Source organism: Podarcis muralis, chromosome 7, assembly GCF_964188315.1.
Source record: "Podarcis muralis chromosome 7, rPodMur119.hap1.1, whole genome shotgun sequence".
In the NCBI taxonomy this organism is placed as follows: domain Eukaryota; kingdom Metazoa; phylum Chordata; class Lepidosauria; order Squamata; family Lacertidae; genus Podarcis; species Podarcis muralis.
In genome coordinates, this window is record NC_135661.1 from 56,081,257 (window position 1) to 56,096,553 (window position 15,297).

A 15,297-nucleotide genomic window follows, 5' to 3' on the forward strand; every position below is an offset into this window, starting at 1 on the left:
CAAGGGCAGATTCTCCCCTCCTGCGGTTTCCAGCAACTGGTATTCAGAAGCATTGCTGCCTCTGACCTTGGAGGCAGAGCAGAGCCATCATGCCTAGTAGCCACTAATGAAGACTCAGCCCTCCTGGAATGGGGACCTCAGAAATGGCAGGTGGGTCAGAGAGAGGATGGATGCAAAACATGGTGTCTGCAAGGTCTGGTATACAGAAATTAGTGAGCCAAAGCACTCCAAAGAACATAGGGACGCAAGAAAAGCCCTGCTGGATCAGGCCCATGGCCCATCATATCCAGTATTCTGTTCCTAGGTACCTGTGGGGAAACCCGCAAGCAAGACCCGAGCACAAGAGCCCTCTTCGCTCCTGTGGTTTCCGGCAACTGGTATTCAGAAGCATTGCTGCCTCCAACCACTGTGGCACAGAATGGCCCTTTGGGCTGGTAGCTGCTGATAGCCCTCTCCTCCTCCATGAATTTGTCTAATCCTTTTTAAAAGCCGTCTAGGTTGGTGGTCATCATTCACTCCTGTGGGAGCGAGTGCCATAGTTCAACTATGTCACATTTCAACCACTTACCCCCAATCCCAAACTCCACAAACGGCCCCAGGCAAGAGCTGGCGGCAGCGGTGGCGGCACCACCAATGGTCTCCATAGCAAATTTGCAACCTCTCCCATGTAATACCCCAGATCTAAAGTCTCCCAAGACACTTGGGATGCTAGTATCTACAGATCTGATGCTTTGCAACAAAAATAAAAAGAAGCAGGAAAACCAACATACAATTAGCAAGTTAATAAGATGCTCATGAGGGTGGGAATACGCATTTTGCAGGTTTTCAAGCCAACAGAGCCTGCCAAGGACTTCAAGATTTCATCATGCACAGCCCACGTATTCCAAACACCACAGCCATAAGGTGTGGGAACTTGTTTTGTTTGGAAAAGGGAAAGTGGTGGTTCTCAGGATGGCAGCCATTGAACCAGAGGTGTGCTTGATGTCATCGCTTCGTATCTTTAGGAGAACCTTCACTTATGGTCAGTGGTCAAAATTCCCCAGCTGTTACTGGACTACAACTCCCACCACCCCTGATCCCTGGTCCTGCTAGCTAGGGAGGATGGGAATTGTAGTCCAACAACAGCCAAGTCTGAGAAACACTGGTTTAGAGTGACCGACTAGCACCTGGGAGAGACCAGGGTTCAAATCCCCGCTTAGCCATGAAGCTTTCCCTTGATGACCTTGGGGGCCAGGCACTGCCCCTCAGCCTAACCTAAAAAGGGCAGAAGACCCCCTGCATGCTACCTGGAGCTCCTCAGAGGAAAAGGTGGGATATAAATGCAATATGTTAACGTGGCACTGCCCTGAAAAATGGAGATCTTCCCATGGCACAGAAGCAGCCACATGCTTCAACACAGGTTTCCCAGAGTGGTGCCACTTGCACAGCACCACCGTGAGCCACTCCCCAAAAACACACACACAAACACACCCTGTATGGTACCCCTTTGGCCTGCCCTCAAAGGCAGGAAAAAGCAACAAGGTCACCGGTGAGGAAGAGGCGTGGGTGGGGACCTAGCAGGCAGGCAGGCCTGGCCGGCTGCCAAGTGAGAGAAGCATTTTTCCTGAATCATTTACTGCTCTGCCAGGCCTGCTCCATCCGAATCTCCTTCAAGGTCAGCCAGCAGCAGCAGAGGCTACTTAATAGAGGACAAGCATGCCGGGTGCTTTGCCTACTGCCAACACACAACACACAGGACTATCGGTCTCCCCAGCCCAATACTGTCTGCACGGACTGGCAGTGGCTTTCCAGAGATTCAGGCCGCTAGAGCCTCAACTACTTGGAGACATCAGGGATTGAACCAGGGACTGTCTGCATGCAAAGCATGAGCTCTGCCAGTGAGCTGTGAGCCACCTCCTAAATATAAAACAAGGACTGTATCTAACTACGTTCGGCTCAGAGCAGACACACGGAAATTAACAGACCCAGGTTTGTCATGTCCTTGTTTGCCTTTAGTTGGCTGAGGAAGGCAAGGGGAGCAAACAGACTAACCAGAGAGCATTTTCCCTGGGTTTCCCCAGGTTGGTTGGTTTTTGCTTTCGGGGGTGAAAATTCCGTGGTCAGGAATGCATTGGAAACTTCCTCATAGGAATCAATGGAAATCGTCAACAGGTTATGCAAACGCTCGCCTAAGGAACGATTTCTGGGGGACGCCTTGTGTTTGCAAAGCAGGACCTGTGTATACTAACACTGGATACAATCCGAAGGTTCCAGTCCTCAAGGTTCTGAATGAAACTGGGGTTCAGGTATGACACAGGAAGCTGCCTTACACTGAGGCTGTGTATACCCCATTCATTTAAAGCACATTTCTCCTCCCCAGCCCAAAGATTCCTGGGAACTATAGTTTGTTTAGAGCGTTGGGAACTGTAGCTCTGCGAGGCATAACAACTGTCATGATTTTGGGGGCAGGGATAGTACATGTATACAGTCTCAGTCAGGCCACTGGTCCACTTAGCTCAGTATGGCCCACTCTGATGTACAGCAGCTCTCTCTGGGGTTTCAGGCAGAGGTTCTCTACCGGGGACTGAATCTGGGAACTTCTGCAGGCAAACCAAACGCTCCAACCCTCTGCTCTCCCCTTGCACTGCAAGACCCCACATTTTGATACGGCACTCTGGGAGAAACCAAAGGCATCAGCCATGCCCAGCCATGCCTCCTTACAAGAGCCTTACCCGTCTCCAATCCAGAAACAGGCTTGCCCAGGAACCAAGTTGAGGGAGCCTCAGAGATGGATAAGGAGGCCTCCCACCCAGAGGGAGGCCATTTCCTTTCCCAGGGAGAAACAGGAAACCGCTCCTCACAGCCTGCTGCAAACCCCCCTCCCCAGGGGAAAGCCATGCTGGAGCACACACACACGCCCCTGCCTCCACCCTCCATTGCAGAGGGAGGCAGCGGAGGCAGGAGGCAAGGCTGCCTTGGTGCAAATCTCCAGGAAGCTCCCAGTAAGGAATGCAAGCACCAGCACTTGGGGGTAGGGGAAGGCAACCCAGCCCCAGCAGTCCAGGAACACTAACTGCCTCTGACCCCGTGTAGAGAAGCAAAGAGTTTTTAAAAGCAGACAGTAGTAGATTGCTTGCCACAATGGGGTAGCTGCTGCTGCCTGCCCACAATGAGCAAGGCGGGCTGAAAAATCCCAGGGCATCTTTGCAGTCTGAAGCGTGGCTGCTGGTGTTGCAAATGGATTTCTCTCCCCCCTGCAGGAACCCCCAGGCCAGCAGAGCCAGCAGGGTGCAGCAGGAGCCAGCTGAAGGCAGTGCTCTTTAGGCTGGTGTTCAGGGGAAAGACTTTTATGTATGAGTGTTCTATTGCGGTTTTAGCAATTCATGCTTACCTGCCAGGATAAAAATATTTTAAACAAATTAGTTAACTGCATTGCTTAGCTGTGATTCCTCCACTGCAGGGGGTTGGGCTGGATGACACTTGAGGTCCCTCCCAACTCAACAATTCTATGACCACCAACCACCCCTTGCTACAACTCCCTGTTCCCCAACCTTTACTTTAGCTAAACATAAGAATGGCTTCTTCTGCTTCCCCCCCCCCGTTTACCTTTCTCCTCTTGCCTCTCCTATATTAAAATATACCTTGTAAGCCCATTGGGGCAGCTGACTGTGGTCTTGAATGCCATGCACATCAGCAGTGCATTCATTAGTGTTCTAACAGCAGCAACCTGCATGCGTTTCCTCGTTGTTCTTCTTTCCATGGCCTCCCATCATTTCACATTTATGCCCACGCACCTGAACTCAACAGGCACAGTTTGACTATGAGCTCCGTGGGACAGGGAGCTTCTTTGCATCTGTTTCTCCTTGCATGTGTCTGAGGGGCAGCTGATGTAGCCCTCTCCAGATGTCACTGGGGCCCCCAGCTCCCGTCCGCCTCTGCAGCCAGCCTGCCCAATGGTCAGGGTTGATGGGAGCTGGAGTCCAACAACCACCTCTGAAGGGCATCATGCTGGACACCCTTGGCGTGCGAGGCTGTACAGATAATTCATAATAATGGACCCCGTGCAGAAGAAGCACTTTCCTCTCGGCCGTGAAAAGCGCCCAGCTCAGCAACCGCTAACAAGAACCATTTATGCCCCTTTCTCTTTCTCTGTGCCAAAACTCGCAAGACAATGCCTTCACAGCCACTTTACTACCACTGTCTGACTGCAGGAATAAAAGCCACTCTTGCCCACTTTGACGGCAGAGTGGTGGATTTCTCCTGAGAGCATCGTTCCTGCACCTGACTCTCTGCTCTCGTGCAAAACCCAGAGGGGGTGGGGTGGGGAGAGCTGCCTCTGCCTATTCACATCGGAAGCCAGTGATGGGCAAGAAACCGGCAGCATCACTTAATCCACCTTTCCTTTCCCCCTCCTCCTGCTCTTCCTCCTAAGGGGTTTTTCAACATTTTAAGACTTGATTCTGCTTTTCTTAAAATTAAAAGGTGGGGGGAGAGATAATCTACTTTCATTTGCATAAACACACAAGTGGCAATTTAAAAATAGATCAGACAGCTCTCCTGCAGCGTGAAGGGAAGTAGGACAGAATACTGAATCGGTTTGCTGGCCAGTGTGCCTGTCAAATGCATTGCAAAGTTGCCCAGGCTTAAGCAAGGCAGAGTTGGTCCTCATTGGCCTGTACAAGCATGCGGACAGGGTATCCTTTCTTTATACCAGCCTGGCATCCTCCAGATGTTTTGGACTGCATCTCCCACCAGCCCCACTCTGGGGAAGGCTGCTTTAAGCTGTCCTCATAGGGAAGGCACTTCCACCTCTCGGATTGTGCTGGCTGCCCTTTCTCCCCACGCTGGTGCTCTGAAGGAACATTAGAACATAAGAACATCCTGCTGGATCAGGTCAGCAGCCCATCTAGTCCAGCATCCTGGTCTCACAGTGGTCAGCCAGATGCCTCTTCTGGGAAGCCTGCAAGCAGGATTCAAACTCAAGAGCAGCCTTCCTGTGGCTTCCAGGAACTGGTATTCAGAATCACTGCTGCCTCCAGCTGTGGAGGCAGAGCATAGCCATCATGGCTAGAAGCCACTGATAGCCATATCCTCTATGAATTTGCCTAATCCTCATTTAAAGCCATCACTGCCTCCTGGGAGAGAGAGAGTTCCATAATTTAACTAGGTGCTGTGTGAAGAAGGGCTTTCTTTTACCTGTCCCGAATCTTCCTAAATTTAGCTTTACTGCATGTCCACCAGTTCTAGCAACGGGAGAGGGGAAAAAACCTACCCCCATCCACTTCCTCTATGCCATGCATAATTTTATAAACTATCCTGTCTCCCCTTCCTTGCCTTTTTCCAAACCAAAAAACCCCAAACGCAGCAACCTTCCTTTAGATCTTTAGAATCTTCTTGATCGTCCTGCTTGCCCTTTTCCGAACCTTTCCCAACTCTGCAATATCCTTTTTGAGGCGAGGCAATCAGAACTGTACGCAGTACTCCAAGGGGGGGGGGGGGCACACCATAAACTTGCCAAGTGAACAGGTGCCCTTCAGAGGCTTACCTTTCCTTGGGTCTTTGGGGCTTCCCATCCCCGTCCATCCAGCGAAGGAGGCACCTGGTAGATGTCCTGCCCCAGCCCTGCGGGAGCTGGAGGGACCTGGTAAATGTCCTGGGGCGGGCTGGCCGGTCCAGCTGGTACTTGGTACACCTCCTGGCATTGAGAGGGGCTCTGCTTTGGATAGGCAGGGGGCTGCTTGCCCGGGGGTGACTGGAACTGGCCCGCGGTCACTGTGCCCTGGTGGAGGGGTGCCCCCGGGGCCTTGTTTGGCGCCGGCACCAGGTAGACATTGTCCTCTTGGGGCAGGAAGGAGGGGTGCATAGAGGTGTACTGGGAGGCGGGGGACGTGGTGTAGCCCCCTTGGTGAGTGTAGGCCAGGGGGGTCTGCCCCGTCGGTTGCGGCGTCTGCTGTGGTGTCTGTGGCGTCTGCTGCTGCGGCAGCTGCTTCTTGTCGTACATGCCCACCAGGATCTTGAGGCGGTTGCCAGGGACGATGCCCTGCCGCCCGTGCAAGGAGCAGAGCCACCAGCCATCCAGCCCTTGCGTGTTGCGCTCCAGCACCGTCATGATGTCGCCCTTACGGAAGGAGAGCTCGTCCGGGGACTCGGCCACATTGTCGTAGAGCGCCTTGGCCAGCACGTTCTGCAAGAGAGGCAGAGAGGAGGGGAGTTAGGGCGGCCAGCAGGGGGCAGCAGAGGGCATGGGGGTGGGAAGTGGGAAGACAGCGGGTGGCAGGGCACCAATGGCGTAACAGTGTAAAGAGAGGTCAGCAACTGTCACCCCGCCAAGCTGTACAATATGGCTCCCAGAGGTACAATTTGCAGTCAGCATCACATAAACCGTGCTCAAAAGGATCACCGGTGTGAAGTGTTCACAGAGGAGCCGTACTCAAGCCATAAATTTAAAACACTATGATACCACTTTAAACAAGACATGGTTTCTCCCTCTCCCTAAGAATTATGGGAGCTGTAGTTTGTTTTAAGGGTGCTGAGAGTTGCTAGGAGGCCCTTATTCCCATCGCAGAGCTACAATTCCTAGAGTTCCCTGGGAAGAGGGATTGACTCTTGGAACTCAGGCTCTTTCAGAGCAATAGGGGTCTGAAACTGCTTTAAATATACAGTGCAGACAGGGCCTGGGGTACATTCCATCCACATCAAAGTAAACGGTTTCTACACACGTACGCATCTAGGTAAGCACAACTGCACTTCAAGGACACATTTCAGCCAGGCAAAAGCATTGGAGGGGGCTGTGGAGCAGGGCTGGCGGGGTGTGTGGCCTGGGAAGTGGGGAGTCTTGGGAGCCAAACTGAGAGGCTGGGGTGTGGGGGCTGCATCTGGCCCTCGGTCTTGCGGTTCCTCACCCCACATATACCCACCCCCCTGCCCATTGCACCTCCTCTTTCTAAATTAAGACTAAGGAGACACCTTCACTGCTATAGCCAAAAAGGGTTGGCCTTCAGAAGGACGTGAGGGTGCCCATGTGACTGCCCCAGCCCAGTTCATGCAAAGATCTCCTTTGAAGTGGAAAAGGAAAGTAATTTATCAATGAGTAAAGGTCACTGGGTGGAACGTTCCAGGCAGGACTCTCCGGTCTGTATACAGAACTTGCCTGGTGCCCTAGTAAGAAGAAATGCTCCCTCTTTTACAGGTGAAATTAGTTGGCTCTCCCCCCTCCCCACAAATAAAGAACATGAATACACATGGGGGAAATGGGTTAAAAACAACAAACCTGGAGCTAGAGACTTGTGTCGGCCTATTTATAAAAAGCGCCGTTTGCAAACAAAATGACATGCCTAGCCACTGAGCAAGAGACGAGAAGCTTTCAGAAAAGACACCCTGCGCTGAGACGAATATACACACATCTGTGCCTTTTAAAAGAGAGCAAAGGCAATGGAAATGATGTAAGATTTTAAAAGGACGCAAAAGAAAAATAAAGATACAGACTCTGGGTGATTTTGAACAAAGCAGGAGACACACAAGCAAAGTGGAGCTGCTTTGAGAAGAAAGGCCAGTTTACGGTGCAATTCCAATGCATGTCTACTCGGAAGTAAGTCCCACCGAGTTCAGTAGGACTAAGTAAGTGCACACACAGAGGCCTACCTGGAAGTAAGTGTCATTGGACTCAGTGGGGCTTATCTCAGAGGAATGGCTGCTGCAGATTCCAGCTCAAACCAAACTAATCATTCAGGGTTGTCCTTCTCCTCTCCCTCCCGCATGCCCTGCTCTCTCCTTTTACCCCAACTTTCTTTGCCCCACTCATATGGGGAAGAACCATAGCTCAATGGCAGAGTCTGCCTTGCATCCACAAGGTTCTAGGCAAGGCTGGGCGAGAATCCTGTTAAAAATCCTGCGGAGTCGCTGCCAGTCAGGGCAGACAATACTGAGCTCAATGGACCAATGGTCTGGCTGGGGATAAAGCAATTCCTGTGATCATTTGCTCTTATTTAAGTTTAAAGAATGCAAAGCAATTAAATAGCAGCAAGTGCTGCTGTTCATTAGCCGGTTTCTTGTTCTTTAAGATTGTGAAGTGTTCCAAACCCAACAACAGAGGAGGATTTTATCAGATGGGCCGGCTGGCAGACCAGCCTAGGGCCTGGGACCCTCCTTCTAGCACAAGCAAAGTCTCTCCTCCCCACTTCTCCTCTCCTGGGCAGGAAGTGCCAGAGCTGTGAGTCAACCAGAGAATTCCCTTTGTGCGTCCTGCTTCCCTCCACCCCTCCCGCAGCAGCAGGACATGCAGAGATTCAGAATTTACTTCCAAACATAAGTTTCTACTGGAGCCCCAAGGAGGTGGGTGGAAGGGGAAATCCAGCCTCTTTTGAGTCTTGATGCCAGTCTCTCATTGGTCTTTCCCAACCAGTGTCCTCCAGCTGTTTCGGACCATGACTGCCATCAAACTGTGCTGGCTTGGAGTTGATGGGAATTGTAGTTGAAAGCAGTCAGAGGGCACCAGATTGGGGAAGATTTCATACCTTCCAAACTATGCCTGTTTATAAAAAGGTAAATAACAGGCATTTTCACTGTGGTCTATCAATTGCTAGCAGGTGCCAACCCAAAAGGGCCACCCTTAAAATATACTTACTCCGTTGCTTGGAAAAAATATTCCATTTCACATTTTGGTGCTGGATCACACAACAGATTTGCTACTTCTGAACATCACCATTATGTGGAAGTTTAAGCTTCAGTACGGCATGCCAAGCAGTAACTCTGCAGAGTGAGTTATCGTCACTCAACTCCATACTTAATTCTTTCGTGAGATGCCAGTCTATAGATCTCACCAAACTGCTCTGCCTACTAATTCTTGGCCCCTTCTACATCTCGCTCTCAGTTCTAAGTCCCTTCATGCTTCCTGTTCTGTGTTTCCTCCCAGGAGGCCGAAAGCACATTTCCCCCCAGCAAGATTGTTTTGTTTACAACTAGTGGCTGATTGAGGCCCCTTAAGCAAAGAATGAGAAGAAAATGTTTTGTACGGTTTTCAAAGCCCAAGTGGGCGTTCTCAGAAAACACAGGGCAGGGAAGGGGGAGCTGTCTGCGGGACAAGAGAAAAAGAAGGGTGATAGCCGAGCTGCACAGCACAAGCTTTGTAAGGAGAAGGTGTCAGGTTCAATACGCAGGGTCCTTAAGTAGGGCTGGGAGAGACCCATCTGAAATCTCGAAAGAGAGCTTTTGGCACTCAGTGGAAGACCAGGGATTCCCAAACTGCATTTAGTGGACAGGACCACCAGCTTCATCCAGGTGGTCCGCCGTGCTTCTGTGGATTTGTGGCTGAAGACGGGAGAAAGCATGCCCATCACGTTAAATACTCGTACCAACTTTTACTTGTATTTTATTGCTTCTTTTATTTCTCATGTTGTGTTTTATTGTGTTGCAACTTGAATACAATAAAACACAATTACCTAAGAAATAAAAGAAGGGAGGGGAAGATGCAATTAAAGATCATACAACATCTAGCGCAGGGAACTGCAATTGCTAAAGAATGGGCAGAGGAATATCATTAGATGGTCTGCCAAGACCCTCGGCAATTTTCAAGTGTTCCATTGGGGTGAGAGAACTTGAAAATTGCTGGTGTACTCTGTATATACCAGCTCCCCATGTTCTGAGGACTCTACAGGTTCTTGCTGTGGCCAAAAGTCAGGTCCCCTCCTATCCAACTATCCACCAATGAAAGAAGATTCTTTCCACCTTTGAGGTCACAGGTACGTGGTGTGCTGACAGTCACCAACTCGGCTATACAGTTGGCTGATGCCAGGGACGGGGAACCTGTGGCTCCCAGAGGCTGTCGGGACTTCAACTCCCATCAGCCTCACCCAGCACAATCAATTAGCAGGAAGTATGGCGGTTGTAGTCCAACAACATCCAGAAAGCAGCAGGTGGATTCCAATCCCTGCTTTATAGTGAAGTAGATGTGTGGTTGCCACTTTGCATGATGGTGAAACATGTTTACATTTCCCCGTGTCGCTGCTTTTGGAATGCACTCACGCCGGAGGCCATGATGGCCACCGACATGGATGGCTTTAAAAGAGAACTGAACAAATTCATGGAGGGCAAGGCTTTCAATGGCTACTAGCCACAATGGCTCTGCTCTGCTTCTGTGGTGGGAAGCAGGATTCATCTGAATGCCAGTTGCTGGAAACCACAGGAGGGGAGAAGGCTCTTGTGCTTGAATCCTGCTTGTGAGCTTTCCCAGTAAGGCATCTGGTTGGCCACTGTGAGAATAGGACTATAAGGGCCATTGGCCTGATCCAGCAGTCTCTTATGTTCTTTCCCTAACTGAAGTTCTAACCTTTCCCCTAACCCTTCCCTTCTCCCTTTGCAATTGTTGAATGGAGATGAAGAAAGAGCACAGATCTAAAAACGATGTTCTGTTAAATCTCTCGGAGTGTGGATAAAACCGCCAGCCTGGCCTTGCGCTGCTCCCTATACGTGCTCTTTTATGGGGCTATTATTTGATTGCTTATACATGGCACACCCCTTTTCTCTTCCAACCACCAAACTGACCACAGGGTGACTGTGCAAGACAGCTTTTACTGCCATGCTAGGATAGGCTGAGGGAAACCCTCTGTAGGGCTTCTCCTACAAATTTGATGCTGCCTTCCAGGAATTCAAAATATTTTCCAGGCCTGCCCAAACTTTACCAGAAGAGGCCCTCCTGGAATAGGAGACTGAATCCGAAAGCTAGGATATTGTAAGCAACAGGCTCGACTTCCCACCCTCCCCAAGGGAAAGAGGCGGAAAAGGAATCTATGGAAACGGGGCCTCAAATGGACAGATATGTTGCAGAGGCTGGGGCGGGGGGGAGAGGCAGAGAAAAGGAAGAGTTGCTGCTGTTAACAGCCCTAAATGCAGCTATGGGGCATCTGGCCAGGCGCTGTTGCAGCCCCACAAAAATACTGGCTATGCCACAAACACTCTCCACACTACTGGGGTTACACGGGTTCCTCTGGCGCAGAACTACATCTAACAGCACAATGGCACTTTTTTTTTTACCACAGTGGTTCCCAAAGCAGTTTACAGTAATATTATATTATATTAATAGGCAGGTCATGTTGCTTTCACAATGACAGATCCCAGTGTAAGTGTGGGAATTGGAAAAGAGCTTTCCTGAATATTGTTATTGTGCTGATTGGAGAAAATTCCTCAGAAATCTGGCCCAGAGGTGGAAAGAAGAAAGAGTCCCTACCAGAGAGGAATGGCAAACTAAGCTGATGGACTACGCTGAAATGGCTCAGGAACCAGGAAGCTCAGGAACCAAGAAGACAAAAACTTCAGGAAAGAATGGGGGGAAATTACAATTTATTTAGGAGACCACTGTAAGCAGATGAAAACATTAGCAGGATTATTATTACACTTGTAGTGTAATAAATACGATGGATAATATAGATATAAAACATAGATTACAATACAATATGCAGTTGAAAACATTGACATTAGGAACCACTGAGGGGATAGGGGGAAGTCATGAGATTCAGAGAAATCTCTGTACAGTGGTGCCCCGCAAGACGAATGCCTCGCAAGACGGAAAACCCGCTAGACGAAAGGGTTTTCCGTCGCGGAGGCGCTTCGCAAGACGAAGTTCCCTATGGGCTTGCTTCGCAAGATGAAAACGTCTTGCGAGTCTCGCCATTTCCCCCCCGCTTTCCCCCCTTTTTTCAAAGCGGCTAAGCTGTTAATAGCCTTTTAATAGCTTAGCCGCTAAGCCGCTAATAGCGCTAAATCGCTAATAGCGCTAATCCGCTTAGCCGCCAATGGGGTTGCTTCGCAAGACGAAAAAACCGCTAGAAGAAAAGAATCGCGGAACGGATTCTTTTCGTCTTGCGAGGCACCACTGTATATGGAAATGTATTTGTATATGTTTGGAAAATGTGTATATTTGAAAAATCAAATAAAAAGAGCACAAAAAAGAGAACATTCCTCAGAAACAAGCCCTTCATTGAAATTTCCCTTTGGGGGCAGCCTTACACCTTGGAGCAAGCATCCTGCCCCCCCGCCCTGGCTGTTTATTGCTTGGGCTGGAAGGACAGAGCAAGGCATGCCAGGTCAGATGTGCCTCTGGGGAAAGGAATGCAAGAAAACAACATCTAGGTGGACAAGACCTGCCATGCACACCACAAAGAGTAACCTTACTCTGAAACTTCCACAGAAAACACTAAGCTATTTTTTTTTTGGGGGGGGGGGTCTCTGCCACTGAGCTATGAACCTCTTCTGGGTTTTGAACAAGGGATGCCCCCAACCTTAGTTTAGGAAGCTACAGGTCCCAGAATTATTTGAGGAAAGATGGTGGCTGTTTAAAGTGGTACAATACTGCTTTAAATGAGGCCAAGCATTCAGATAACTAACCATTTAAAAGAGTTTTTTGTTCTTTGCCTTAAAGACAGGTTCAAATAAATGTATTTTAAATGTACAGTGGTACTTCAGGTTAAGTACTTAATTCATTCTGGAGGTCCTGAAACTGTTCTTAACCTGAAGTACCACTTTAGCTAATGGGGCCTCCTGCTGCTGCCACGCCGCCAGAGCAAGATTTCTGTTCTTATCCTGAAGCAAAGTTCTTAACCTGAAGCACTATTTCTGCGTTAGTGGAGTGTGTAACCTGAAGCGCATGAAACCTGAAGCGTATGTAACCTGAGGTACCACTGTATTTCAAACAAATAAAAACAGAAAAGCAGGCATGCTATCCATGGTGCCCAACCAACCTCACTCCCTAAAGCAGCTGTCACCAACTTCAGATGTCAACGCCCTCCAGATGTTTTAGACTACAACTCCCATCAGGCCCAACCAGGTGCTGATAGGAATTGTAGTCCAAAGCAGCTGAAGGGCACCAGTTGGTGGAAGATGCCCAAGTAGAAAGCAAGTCATGAAAAAGGTGGAAGTCAAGACTAATTATTTATTGTATTCATATCCCACCTTTTTCTCCCTCTCATTTAATGCTCACAACAATCCTGCAAGGTAGATTAAGCTGGGAGGCCATGACCTTCCCTTTGTCTTCTCCAGCTGTCCCTGGAAACACTTTGCAGGGATGAAGGAGTTAAACCTCACCTTCCCTCCAGTCAGAGGAATGCATGATTAATGTAGCTTTAAAAAAATACTTTTTAAAAAAAGGCAGCAGGAAGCCGTCCAAAGGGCCCCAGTTGCTCAGATAGGAGTTTGATTACAACATAACGCTCATTGCTCACGCAAAGTCTTACTAAATGGGCATCTTGTGAGCTCATACACTGAAGGGGAAATTACTCTGAAAGCAGTTGACTCACTTCCATCAAAAAGTCCTTTAAAGCAGGGCCCCCATTTCCGGCTGAGCCTTCTCCTAAAAAAGACCAGCCCTTGAACCAGTCTAGACCTTAGCCTGCCCCACTCACCTATGGTTTGGGACACAGGCCTATAGGACAATAAAAAGGTGCTGTCTTGGGGGACACACACACACCACCAACTGGTTTCGCTGAAAGGCGGCCAAGATTTGTCACTCCAGAAGGGTCTCTGAGAGGGTTCACTAACATTTCAATCCATGATTTCAACAAAAACGAAACACAGGAGAGTATGTGACTGGCAAGGGATATACAAGGAAATCCTAATTCCTCACATTATGCTTCTTTTTAGGGGTGAGGAACCTCAGGACCGAGGGCCAGAGGTGCCCCCACCCAGGCCTCTCCATTTGGTCCTTGAAATTTCCCGCTTCCCAGGCCACACACACCCGCCAGCCCTACTCCAGAGCCCCCTCGATTGCTTTTGCCTGGTTGGATTGTGTCCTTGAAGTGTGATAATGCTTACCTAGATGTACATTTATGTGTGTAGAAACGTGTGGCTGGAATGTAGCCTAGATCCTGTCTGCACTGTCCATTTAAAGCAGTATCATACCACTTTAAACAGGCATGGCTGTTTTATGGGAATTATAGGAGCTGCCGCTTGCTAAGGGAGTTATTAAGACACCCCTATTCCCCTGAAAGAGCTACACTTACCAGAGTCAATCCCTCTTCCCAGGGAACTCTGGGAACTATACCTCTGTGAGTACCTCTCTCAGCACCCTTAAAACAAACTACAACTCTCAGACTTCCTTGGGGGAAGCCATGCCTGTTTAAATTGGTATGATACTGCTTTAAATAGACAGTGCAGACAGGGTCTAGGCTACATTCCAGCCAATAAAAGTAAAAGCCATGCCTGTTTGAAGTGGTATGAAACTACTTTAAATGTATATTTATATATTCCACCCACTTTCATATCTGGCCCCACCAACTACTGTCATGCGGCCCCAGGAAGGTTCCCTATGATCGAACGTGGCCCTCAATAAAAAAAATGTTTCCCCTCCCTCTGTGCCACAGGAAATTCTTAGTCCAATCTTGATGGGAGACAATCTGTCCCTTCCAACCAGCATCCAGATAACTTTTCAGAAACAGAGAGACAAAGCACTGCCCAAACTGAAACTATGAATGCAAGCTAGAAAACTAACAGCAGCATTACAGCACGACTCTCTGGATCTTTACTTGTAATTAAAACCATTCAGTACAGTGGGATTTACTCCAAAGTAAGTAGACATGGGGCTGCAGCTCTAATGAGATTGAGAAAATACTGCTTCACAGACAAAATTAAAAGCCCTTCACAAACATCTTAGAAACCCCCACAACAGCGCTGTCTGTTTTGCAGAAGGAAGCTAGAGAGAGTGGTTTGCCTAAGAATTAACCATGAAGTCTAAACTAATGCAACAATAGCAGTTGGCTTTCAAGAGTGAAAATTCATAGTCCCAATATTATAATCAAAAGGACCCAGAAAGTAAGGTGATGCTAATAACAGCCCAGTTTCTACTTCTTATGTTAGGATCTTCCTTCCTTCGGGACTTACAATGTGGTTCTCGCTACATAATCTTCGAGGAAACTAGTGAAATTGGCATTAAGTAAAGTGGGCTCTCCAAAAAGCTCCATTCACCACAAATAGCAGGCAGAAACTAGGATGTACAAGCTCTTCCCAACCAAAGAGGAACAAAGGATAAGGATTATTTACTTTCTGCTCCAAGGGCCGAAATGCACATTCCACCCAGGCCACTAAAACTTGCTCAGGACAGCTGCTTCTCCAGGCAAAAGCTGACTGCTCCAGGTACAGCGTCAATGCAATAACGCTTGGTCCTTGCAACATTGTCGTTGACAGTTTATTGTCTTGGCTGCAGGCCATTGCAAAACAGAAGTATGCATACAGCAGACAATAAAGCACTGTACCACACGAGCAGCCAAATAAATGTGTGCCAATCGCTCTGCAAAGGCAAACAATTGAAAAGCTGGTGTTTTGCACAGTCTTAAA

General features: G+C 48.8%; 1 protein-coding gene across 2 annotated transcripts in view; it reads right to left on the reverse strand.

Moving 5' to 3' along the window:
* Positions 1-15,297, reverse strand: part of BCAR1 (BCAR1 scaffold protein, Cas family member) — a 39,012-nt gene that overhangs the window by 6,211 nt on the left and 17,504 nt on the right. For both annotated transcript variants that reach the window (XM_028739319.2, XM_028739318.2), the window contains exon 2: positions 5,525-6,163. In XM_028739319.2, coding sequence (XP_028595152.2) covers positions 5,525-6,163 — 639 coding nt within the window. The remainder of the gene's footprint in view (positions 1-5,524; positions 6,164-15,297) is intronic.